This window comes from Nesoenas mayeri (genome assembly GCF_963082525.1).
Source record: "Nesoenas mayeri genome assembly, chromosome: Z".
Classification (NCBI taxonomy): Eukaryota; Metazoa; Chordata; class Aves; order Columbiformes; family Columbidae; genus Nesoenas; species Nesoenas mayeri.
The window spans coordinates 34,637,251-34,649,654 of record NC_137542.1 but is presented as its reverse complement, the minus strand read 5'-3'; the positions used below and the strand labels follow the sequence as shown (position 1 = coordinate 34,649,654).

Sequence of the window (12,404 nt, the reverse complement as noted above, 5' to 3'; positions counted from 1 at the left end):
AATAGGAGGAAGAGGGGGCCAAAAGGGCGTGTAAAATTGAGGTGGAAAGTGGGGAAGGGGAAAGGGAATCAAGGGTATTCTGAGAGCCACATACGTTTTCCACGGGTGTTGCTTGAGTGTTGCACCACGGGGAGAAAGTGGGCATAATCTTTGACATCCCCTTCCTCCACAAATGCATGTACCTATGGAGTGATGACCAGCTGTCTCGCTGCAAAAGACAGCTAGCCCTCATGACTTCTGCTAGAACCCATCTGTCAGCAGAGCAGAAAATAGCTGGCTTGGATTTGCCCCATGTTTGTACCAGCATCTTATGAATACTTCATCCCCCATGGAAGCATGACCTCGGAAGGAAACCAGATGTTCCATTTAAGATGACAGGAAAGGAGGGGAAAACAAAACAAAAAACAAAACAAAACAAAACAGAACAAAACAAAAACCAACCAAACCAAACAAAAACTTCAGGAGCAAGATAGCACTCTTGAAAGAAAACAGTGTAACTGGATGAGGAATAATAGTCCAATATCAATTGAAAAGTGTGGTGACAAACAGAACGAAGGAATACGAAGACGTATACAGCAATAATTCTAGAACTAGTGGAAGTAATATTTTCTCCTCTATTTTTTTTTTTTAGTATGATATAAATTATATTCCTACTCCTCCTTCCTTCAAGTTGCAGCACAGAACTTAAATTTCAAGCAGATCAGTGGGTGGAAGATCAAAGAATGTTTTTCAGAATTTGTTTTCTACCTACATGGAGGTGGGAGTAATATGTCATAGGGACCAAAATGCATGTGTGACATTGTATTAGAGATTTCCCAGCTTGAAGAGAGCCCAAAATTCCTCCTTTAAAGTGGCAAAGCTGTAAATTTTGGGAGACTGTCAGTCTGCATGCTCCACAGTGGCAGCACAAGAAATGGGAAGCTCTGAACGGCGACATTCATCCTCAGGAGCTGCTAAGCATTTCAGTTAAACTGGGAGACAACTGACAGCCTTGGCTATCTGACAGGCTGCAGAAACTAAACATCAAATGATTCACTTGACTGATCAACCCGGGCAAGATACTATGGAGACTTTGCCCCCACAGATGAAAATTAACTCCCCAAACATTCATTAGGAGCCTGGTATTGAACCATGTAATTGCAGCTAATAGTAATGGAAATTCTTAGCTGACTCTGCTTGGGTTTCACTCCTTACTGACACAAAAGCCTGGTGGGCTAGGTAAGATCTTTTGAATAACAGTCAGAAAGCAAAGAGATAAAAGGTTGAGGAGCACAAATAACTCAGAGAAATGCAGATCATGAGGGCAGCAACAGCCCCATCCTGAAATGCCTGCTTCCTAGTGAGATAAGCAACAGCTAGTACCACCCCTAGACTGTCCAGAGGAATCCTTATTCCTGGATCACCATTACAAAATTTGGTATTTTAAGCCTTTTCTAAAGTTCTGCTTTCCCTCCTTAGGAACAGAGCTGGTGGAGAGCATCAGGCTTTTGCTATTATCTTACATTGCTTTCCTCAATGTAATACCTGGGCTTATTTGAGTTGAGAGAAGCATAGATTTCAGATTTTTCTCTTTATGTGCATTGAAGCAAGTTCCTGGAATGCAGAAGGAAAATACATTTGCATTTCAATGGGACAGGGTGTTGCCAGGATCTCCGTTATTCATGAGGCCCAAAGCAATGGATGCACCACCATAATCTGGTTTAAGTCACAGTTTTACACAGGCATGCTTTAACTGACTATTGCTCTCAGACAGGACAAATGACAACACCCAAAAAATTGCAAGCCAAAGGAGACACAGGTCATTGCAGCAGGAAGGTCCTCGCTGAGTATGGAGGGGAGCGAAGACAAGCTGGGTGTTCTCTTCAGTCACTATGTCTCTGAGGCACTTGGCAGGGTAAAAGGAAAGCATGCTTCTGCGAACAACTGTTTCAGACAAGGATTAATGGTTTTATCTTGTGTTCCCTAAATTCTAACTGCCAGATTACACTCTGTTGTCTCCTAGCAGCTGAAAGGGACTCCGGTAACAGATCTTTCATTTCAAATAGATAAGAAATGGCTACCCCGGAAAACATTATCCCAACAGAAATATTTTTAACAGGAAGAACTTCATTCTGGGGGAGAAAAAAGGAGGCAACCTCAGTAACTGAGCAGAGCTCTGGCTTCTTTAGTGGACCAGAGACACTTGGTCCCCTCCACCGCCTGCTCTGCCGGCAGCTGCAGGTGCTGCTGCAGCCAACGCTGTCCTACTGTCTCGCCGGGGCCCTTCTGGTGTGATGCCACATGCTTCCCTCACCACTCAGCAGCAGCAGGAAGGTGGGAATTCCTTGCCAAGGAGCCTAAGCCATGAAATGGAAGAAGTGAAGAGACCGCAGATGATAGCAATTAGGGTGTACACATCAGTCTGATTAGTGTGATTCCCTCTGCGCAAATGGGGAGGGAATTAGCCGCCTGATGCTCACTCCCTTCTCTCTGCTAAATATCTGAAATGATTGGAATGGATGGAGCAAGATACCAGTAATTCTCTTTAAATTGAGTGTTTGCTTTGGAGGGCTTTTAAAGGAAAAAAAAAAAAGAAAAACGAGGCAGCAACAAGACAGCGTAAAAAAAAAAAAACACAACCTCCTTAATTAAAGGGCAGGGAACTGACAGCAAAATGAGATAAATCCTACCTTGCAGCTTCTACAGGAAATTGCATATTCCAGCAATCCTGAACAAGAATTCAGATCATTTAGGAAACTGAGGAGGACTAGTTCTTCAGAAGAGTTCAGCACCAGCAACTCTCACTTAATTTGGTCACTTCATTACAGTGCTTCTCCAGAAGATAAGGTCTAGCCAAAAAACAGCCTTCAAGAAAAAGGAGATCTTTTATGCAGGACTGGCATCTTACCTCCACCCGCAGCCCCTGCCAGAATGGCATTAGCCAAGTCCCCATAGAGCATCCCAGGTCCTTTAACATAATGGAGAGGCTCATTGACAGCACGATGGGTCAGCAAAGAGCTGCTACCTCCTGTCAGAAGACATGCGGCCAGGTACAACCCCTTTCATCCCATGTTTGTGTCATGGGGCAGCACAGCCACCAAAGCCACTCCATTTCAAAGGTTGGGTGATGTCCTTGAGTCCATGAATGTGGTATCTTAGATGCTGCAGATGCAGAGGACATTTTACTTGTGCAACACAATATGGGCAGGTGGTACTTAGCACACAGCCTAATGACAGAGTAAAATTCCCAGGCTGCTGCCTAACAAAAGCAGGGATCCATTTACTCAGGCTCTCCGTGGGCCAGGGCAGATATTTTCTCTCCCTGCATAAGAAAGGCCTCACCACTGCCACCTTGCTGGAGCAGAGTCTCACACACCTTGCCACAAGGTGACAAGAGGAAGACACAGTGGCCAGCACTGTACCAGCACTTCATTCATGGGGACTGCACTGCCTGCAGGAAATGAAGCAAGCATGCATGGCCAAAGTTAGGCTCTTTCCAAGCCAATCTCCTCCTCTTCTCATTCCAGAACAATCTTGTGAAGCTCAGCTTTGAAGGCAGCTATGGTCACATAAAGTAACGCAGGGTATCATCAGTGAAAATGGTATCACTGTACCGGATTAAAGCTGGTGTGAGCCCAGGAGGAAGGAACTAGCCTGCAGATAAATTGCTCCTACACTGTAGTCATGAGGTTCTTGACAGTGCCCTAGACTGATTTTGTTTCCCATCCAAGTAGGCAAACCCTAGGCCTGGCCTCCTTTTCTACAGGAATAAATGAACAATGGTCTGGTCATTATTCTCTTAGGCTAACAACTCACAGGTTAGACTTAATTGTTTTAACTGTTTCTGATACGTTCAGCTCTCTCCCACTCATGGTGGTGCTGCATCCCTCCTCCAGCTTCCCTCACTCTCCACAGCAGCATCTGCAGCAGATAATCCAGGGTGTTATGTACGTCTGCTCAGAGAAAATGGGCGCTGCAGCTGGGTCCCTTTGTCTCTCTCAGTCCCAGCAAACCTGTCACTCATCACCACCTGTAAATGCTGGTAACTATGTGATTCATCATCAGCCTCAGGAGTGAGCACTGAGCCCATCCACAGCAGAGTACTGCTGCACTAACTAGAACAGAGGCAGTCACACCTCCTGGTATTTAGCACTCCTTCCAGGGCTTCAGCTCACCAGGACAAAGGGACCCTTGCCACAGGAAAGTGTAAGATCAAGGCTGAAAGTCAGGATCACCATTCCTGATCACAGCTTGATACCATATAAAATTTGTGTGCTTGGAGTGTGACAGCTCAGAGCCAAAAGACAGACATTACAAAACGTTTTCTTGCTTTAGAAAAATTTCACTTCCAATAACATTAATCTGCCTGGATTTAACAGACCTGACTCACCTTCTACACCAGCCAGACCTGCAGAGATAGATGCTCCTTATTTACACCAGAGAAGAGAATCATAGCTTGGAATGCTGGCCCCACCTTACAAGGAATTCGCCCCAGTTTGAAGGACTACAGCAACCCTGCAGTAAGTATAAACCACCATGCTCAGGTCAGCATGCACTGACAGCAGGAAATCAGGCTACTGTCTCCACCTCTAGTCTTTACTAGCAGTCAATCGCAGATTAATGGGATGCGTGACAGATGGTCAAAGTGGAGCTACCACGGAATAAAAAGGAAGGTATATATACCTGCCTGCTTGGCAAAGTACTGAATATATGAATACTGCAAGACTATCCCAGGGGGAGCACCACGCTTCTAATCACAGTTTTGTATATTTGCTTTTATGGGTCCCAACTTTAAAAGCAACCTCAGATCTGACAAAAGGAATGAGGAAGAAGAAAAAGAGATTAATCTTTGTGCATATGGGTGCACAAAAGCAAAACTCTTTTCAGTGTTAATGAAAAGACAGAAAGACACAAGGTGAGCAAGATCATATTAGCATTTCTCACTTCTATCTCTAGTCAGAGTAAAATCTCTGTTCTCAAAGCTTTATCAGTGACACACCAAGAATCACGTCATGAAGGCCTTATGGTGTGCACTAAAGCGTACTTATTGTTGGGAAAAAAATTAATAAAACAGAGAGATGGCTCCCTGATGGGAGTGGAGAGAAAGGGGCAATCAGATCTCACGTCAGAAGTTTTCTGAGGCTGATCACACGGAAGAGAGAGGTGTCCCTCCTGACACACTGATGTCTACTCCTTGAGAGGCTGTTTTCCTACCCAGCCAAACAAATGCTCAGGGCCACACTGTGCTCAGTAGCACTATGGGTGATGGGACTAACTGAAGGCAACATTTTATTTCTGTCTTTCAGCTGACTGTCATGGATAGCCCCAGCAGTATTTGCACCCCTGACTCTGTGAACTGCATCCATGGAAAGTGCTGCAGAGAGCTTCCCAAGCCCTTGGTGAACGCTACGTGCAAAGACATAAGCACTTGGTCAGATGTCTCCCCTCTTCTTTCCCCGTCAGCACCACACAGGTCAGCCCCAGGGCTCAGCAGAGTTGCAGAGCTTCATACAATGTGCAGCAAAGCCAGGAGGGGAACACGGGGAACCCAGAGAGGCAGAAAAGCATGCTCCCTTCCCCATGGCTCTGCATTACCCACCAGTGGGTGCTCAGGACTTCGCTCCCACGGGGGGACACTGCCACCCTGTGGAAAGAGTCTTTCTTCTCCAGGGGCTGGGGAAGGACATGAGGAGATGGCTCCCAGCCTCATCAATGCTCGGTAGATACACTGGTAATGCACCAGCAAGCCATATGCACTTTGGCACTGTGCTGAAGCAGAGCTCTGTGAATTTAATTTATTGAGACTAATGCAAATTTAATTTCTGCTAAGTCTTTGTAATCACATATCTAGTGGCAGGGTGGCTGCTGCAGACAAAGTGAGGTAGCTACTGAAATGAACAATTATTACTACTCACTCCACTCCTCTCCACTGACAAATTAAAACAACAAGGGGCAGAACATCAGCAAATCTTCAGATAAACCAGATAAAAGACTGAGGCTGGGTGCCACACCTCTGTCTGCAGACATCAGGGCAGCATGCAGAAAACAGGCAAAAAGCCTCAAATGAGGCAGGACTCCGACACTGAGTTTCTTCCATCCTGCTACATCCAAAAAATCCCGAACCCCAGTCCTTGCTTTGAGTGTGGTGGTGAACAGCCCAGCAGCCTTAGCATTAGCAGGTCAGTGCTAAACAGCAAGATAGAGCCCCAACCGCGTAATTTTGTCAGCGGGAAAATAAAGAGCAGGTGAGTACCAGTGCAATTCTCTCATCAGTGCACTCAGAAGGTTATTTAAACACAGTCTGGAGACCTGTTTCTTCAATAAGAGCTGTAATTAGGCTGCAAATTAAGCTCAACACATCTCTCTATGGTAGACTAAGAGTCTTTGGGAAAAAAAAAAAAGTTAAGCATTGCTGCTGACAGATGAATAATCTGTATCCAGATTTTAAAAATAAAGACACTAAATCTAAAAACGAGGGTGTTAAGTTTAAATTCCTAACTCTGAACTGAGGCAGGAGGACACAACAAAAAGCTCCCCAAGGAGGCTGGAGAAGCTGAAGAAATTACCAATACTGGAAAACAAAGTCTGCCACTTGTAACTACGCAGGTACATCCACATTTCACAATGGGCCTGACACGAAACCCACAGAAGAGACTGCAGTTATTTTGATTTACTCCAGCTCTCAGATGAAGCAACCTCTCATTTTTATTTCCACTACCAAAAAAAAAATTATTAACTCTAGTATATGCGCTCCCTTCTTCATTCAGATAGATTGTGGCTTCATGCCAGCAATCAGGCAAAAAAGAAACGAAACATTCTTATTATTACCGACAATGAAACAAGATTCATCCTGCTCAGCCTCTTTGCCTGTTCTTCAGATTTAACTCCTGGCACAAACTTAATGAACAAAACCTGAAGCAAGTCAGCCTGTGCCAGACAACACATTCTAATCTCAAATTACATCTCCTGCTCTAATGTGAAAACCACAAAGTACCTTTGATGAAAAAACACACACACTTTCCAGACAAGCAGAGCTGAGGATTAGCCCTTACATATTCAATAGTTAGAACCAACTGGCTGCTTCTGGCTGCTTTAATGAGGAGACAGTACTCTGGGATGGCGTGACTGCCTGAGCTTACAAGACACGCAGCTCTGGAGCTGGCCTTAATGGCCTCCAGTCTCTACCACAATCAAGTGAAGGCAAGTGGGAAAACAGCAGAATAAACACTGTTTATATTATATATATTCTGGGAGAGGAAACATGCCCATCGTTTGTCCTGTTTGACAATTAAGATTCAGAAAATGCAAGCAGGGTGTTCTGTTTTGAACCACTTCTCACTAAAAATGAAACCCATGTTCTGCAGATCATTCCTTACCTTCAACAGCCCTTTTGGGAAGTCTTTGCCATCATTCATCCCCTGGAGGTTAGCAATGAACTCTTGGCAGGTCATCTTTTTCCCAATGTTCTGGAAGGGATGGCAGAGAAACACAGCATCATATTCATGCTGCTTTCCAAAATGATGTAAATAAGCAACATCAGATGAACTGCAACTCCCTGCTCCCATTTAATCCCATCACAGGCAGCACTTAGAAGACATTCCCAAGATTACTCAGAGACAAGCATCCTCGTGTGAATATAGTTAGAAAAGGGAAGGTGCATTTGGACCCCAAGTCCCACACAGCCATCTGAAAGCAGCTAAATACAGGAGGGTAATGAAAAGGGTGATGATAAAATTGCCAGGTATCTTAATGGTGCCTTACATCTCCATGTCTCCAGAGTCTCTACCAGCCTCAAATGGAAAAGCTCTACTAGATCCTGGTGTGGGGCATAAGGAAATAGCCAACTGAGGCCCTTTCCAGACCTCGCTCTTACAATTCCTAATGCTCCCCTCCAGTAGCAACTGCTCTGAATTGGAGTAAGATGCCCAGGAGCAGCCACCACCTTTTCTGATTCACAGGCTGAGACTGCCTGGACTTTTTGCTCTCTTTTCTCTCTTTCTGTCTAATTCTGAGACTAAAAATTGCCTAACTGAGCCACAAGCAGGAAAGGAATGGCCATGTTCATGTAGGACACAAACTGCTCCATTTGGAGTCTTGAAGGTGTCCTAAACTGCTCTTGGATTCCAGTCTTCGTCACCCCTCAGAGACTGCGTCTGTACTCAGTCACCTGTTGCCTCAGGTGCTAAAGTCCCACACTTGACATGCAGGGAGCCTTGTGATGGGGGCAGCAATGACAACACTGAGCTGGTGAAAAAGGAGCCCAGAGAGATATGAGGGAAGGGAAGCAACCTGGGATGAGCTGTGAAACATGGTAAAAACAGAGGGAAGACAAGGCCCTGTGGTGACCATGGTATCTTTGGGGATGCCACTGCTGCCAGTCGGGAGAAGGGGGTGAAGATGACTTCTCCATGGTAAGGGTATGCCTTGGCTGCAGAAATAAAGAAGAGCTTGCTGCACCAACAGTGACTTGGGGCAGAAGCAAGATCCCAGATTAACATAGGAGTGAAGCCCAAAGAAGCGCATCAGTTAGTAATATAGGTCATTCAATTTTATAGTTATATTACAGCTTGGACTGCACCATCCTCTATTTCCTTTCCATAATGTATGATCAGGGAGAGCAAGAAAACCAGCAAACTTTGACTGTTAGCCTCATCTAGCCACAAAGGAAGATACTGTAGCCTATAGCCAGCATAGAATAGAAGAAAGAGGTAGGCAGGGATGCTAGAAAGATGCACTGCTTCCCGCATGAGCAAGGCTCCTAACAACATAGTCTGGGTGGAACCTTGGCTCTCTGGTTGCTAAGCTTGCAGAACACAACTCGTAACTGCAGTCTTGGGTGCAGGCCGGAGCTGTTCTAGTAGACCTGAAAATGCTTTCCTTCCTCCCTGTGACAGACTTAAGCCTGTTTCTTTGTTTCCTCCACACCACAGTCTGCAGCTTCCCCACCTTGACCAAAACCAACAGCAGTGTGGCTCATGTCACCCATGGAGATAACTGGCATTGCAGAGGAATGGCTGGTTTGCCCCAGGACCAAAGCTAACATCTCCACACAGTGCCACACAGGTTCTGGAATATGTGCCTGGCAGTCCAGAGATACCTTAGAAGTCCCTAGCATCACGGTTTGGGTGATGACCTCCCTGCAGAGACGCAAGCATTTATCTCCAAGACACAGCTAGCATACATGATTTAGTTACAAAGAGAATTAAATGTGGCAAGACAGGGATGAATAAATAGATAAGTAAGAGTTTGTCCACAAGAGTTAAGGAAAGTGTGAACTGAAGGTAAGGCAGCTGCAATACAGCTGTACCAGCAGTTGAGCTTATTGTGAAATTAAACTGTCCACACTTACGATCAGTATGTCAGCAACAAATGGAGCTCAGTGTAGACAAGCCCCAAAGCCACCTGGCTGAAGCCACTGCTCCTGCATGGTATCATGCCATGTTCCCTGTGTTTTCCCCTCTATCCTGATGCCAAGATGCAGGAAGCCTCCCATCAGCATAGGAACACCATGCATGGCAGGCACGTTGCATTACAGGTGCTGAAATACACATCCGAGGGCTGCTGCCATCCTGTACCAGTGTGACTAAGACGACTCAAACTGGAATAATATTTCCCCTAGGCATGTAGTGGTGTGCAGTGGGGGAACACAAGGCTCCCACTCAGAATGCTCACGATCCCCTCCACTCCCTTGGCTCTGGGCACACCTGTCATTACCCTGGCTGAGCAGAACACTGCTTCCACCAGATCTCCACCTTGCAATTGGACGCCTGCAAACATCACCTTCCCCTTGTGACCTTCTCAGCAATTCTTCACCTCCCTTCTTTCTTCAGCCTTCCCAAATGTTTTTACATAATGGAAAGGGGAACCCAAAACCAATCACAGCTTCCTGGCCAGGGCCAGCTGCTGTAACCAGGGAAGGATGGAGAGTACACCAGAAAGACAGGGGCCTGAGGACAAGGAGCATCCTGAGACATTATGGCAAAGCGAGGCAAAATGCCGGCCTACACATGACTGATCTGGATCTGCTGGAAAGCCCTGCCCAAGACATCAGGCTGGCAGTGCAGTCTTCTCACTGTTTGCCATCTGCAGGGGTGCTTTAGTAGCAGGCTACCAGCAAGGGGACTCTGCTGTCACAAGACCAGCCACTCCAAGCACAATGTTGACAGGAACAGTCTACACAAAGCTGCACATACTCACGTGGCCATGCAGGTCTGTGTTCAGCAGCATCATGGCACACGTGAGACAGTGAACTCCATCTGCAGAAAGAGACATAAGCAGTCACATGCAAAACCATGTCTGGACTTCTAAGAACAGCTGAAACTGAGCTTCATAGCCTGAGTTTGTTCCCTTAATGAGAATCTGCTTTATCAAGAAATACACATAATTAAACACATGAACAGTGAAGTCATCCCACAGCTGCCAAGCCAGAACAGACTTTCTTTCATCTTTTAATGACTGTCAAAACTATCTTGCAGCATCCATGGATGAAGCAAACCAGACAGGAAGCCACACTGTCACCCTTTGCTTGCTAATACCAATACCACAGCCTGAATCAACTCCCTCTTTTTCATTTAATTCATGGCAGAAAGGGAAGAGTAAAATACACCCATTCTTGTGTGCAGTGGGTACCACACGGTATCCTGTCTTCTTCCTCCTCTGGCTCCCTCATTGAGGGCTCAATTAGACTGAATTTTGGAGAACTTCAGTCAGTGGTTTACACTGCCTTGGCTCCATATTGGGTAGAGAGTGCTCCAGTGATTTCTAAGGTGGTCCTCTAGCAAAGGCCCTCATCAATGAGCCAGTAGAGGCAGATTGTATCGCTAGCTCCATCCTCAGAGTAACTGTGGCAGACTTACAGTGTAAACTGTAATTTGCAAAAGTGGACACCAATTTCACAATCCTAATTTTCTCTTAAAATCTGAAGTGTACTGGCTGTGAACAAACCCAGATAAAGGTGATAGTGGCCATGGTGCCATTTATCACCTCTGAAAATTCAAATGCCTCTAGCCAGTTTCCAAACATGAGGAACACATTAGGAAAAATATGTTCTCCATTCTCTTGTTCATAAACACACGGTGCCACCTTCCCTTCTTTCACCAGGGTGTCATAAAGACACAGAATAATTTTTGAGACATTCACACACTGAAGGGAGATGTGCATAAAAATCTTCACAGACGAGTCTGGATAACGACTATGCACAGGTCCCTCTGTGCAGTGAAGGAAGAGGAATGGAGGATAAGGATAGATATATCTCACAACCAGTGTGACTACAGCAGGCTTAAATTAGTGCAAGATGAAGCCATTACAAAAAGATGTTCCCCAACATATGCATCATGTGTTCTTATGACGTTTGTACAGGCCACAGCACCCAAGCAATGTGGCTGAACCGTAGCAGACCATGAAATGAGAGATCTATTTTTACTAGCAGTAGTAAGTTTGAAGTAGCTTGATTCTGGGGCTGTGGTACTCCAAGTCTATGCATTTCTCTAGAGTAGCACATCCTCTCATTTCCAAACCACAAATGCATCCAGAGGATGGAAAAGGGAAAAGAGAAAGCCAAATGCAACCCTGGATTTCCATCAAAAGAAACCACTACCATGTTTCTGCAGTGTAGCATTCGACTACTGACAGCAGAAATACAGCATCAAAATTATGTGAAATCCAGCACAAAATTTGGAGGGCTATCGTTATTCTAAATGCTTACTAAGGCTCAGAAGTGGCAATGCCCCTTCTGTACGCTGACTAGACTAAGGCTGCCACATCAACATGCCTGTCATTATTTCGGTCTGAACATGACACACCTGTTCTACACGACTGAGTCCTGAAACAAGAAATGCATTAGGAAGAGGACAGGAACAGCATGGCGGCAGATCCTGTCTTACCACTACCTATTCCTCTCTCCTGCATGCCAGCCAGTAAAGTGCAAAGTGAACAAACATCACCTTAGTGCAACAGAGGCAGGTCACGAAGCAAGGGGTAATGAAGTGTGACAGTACCTCCAAATGTGGCAGCTCCTTCTCACTTACACTTGAGACTAAAGGCACAGCTGAGACTGTGCTTACTTTCTTTCTTGCCCTTCTCCCTTTCTCAGTGTGTGATCAGCCAGCGCTGCCATCATGGAGCTGCATGTCTCTGCTAGCGTGGCTGGCTGAACAAATTGGCTATGTCAGCGGACAGCTCGTCCTCTTCTCCAATGCCAGCCTTCTCAGGTTTGGTCCATGTGTTTGTTTGCTTCTGCCATAAATTTCCAAAATTACTGGAAACATTGGCAAGAAGGCAGCACTCTGAGTGATGTTAGCTAGGCGAGATGAAACCATGCCAGGGTCTGGATACAGCACCCAAAATTCACCCCCACAACTGGCAAGAACTGGCATGACTGCTGCCTGTGCACGCAGAGATGCAAGCGCTGAATGGAGCACGGAAAG

The 12,404-nt window shown here is 45.6% G+C and overlaps 1 protein-coding gene across 1 annotated transcript in view; it reads right to left on the bottom strand.

Moving 5' to 3' along the window:
* Window positions 1-12,404, bottom strand: part of PSD3 (pleckstrin and Sec7 domain containing 3) — a gene marked incomplete at both ends in the record, with an annotated part of 104,206 nt that overhangs the window by 45,794 nt on the left and 46,008 nt on the right. The window contains 2 exons of the mRNA XM_080362419.1: window positions 7,356-7,445; window positions 10,177-10,235. Of these exons, the coding sequence (XP_080218545.1) occupies window positions 7,356-7,445; window positions 10,177-10,235 (149 nt within the window). The remainder of the gene's footprint in view (window positions 1-7,355; window positions 7,446-10,176; window positions 10,236-12,404) is intronic.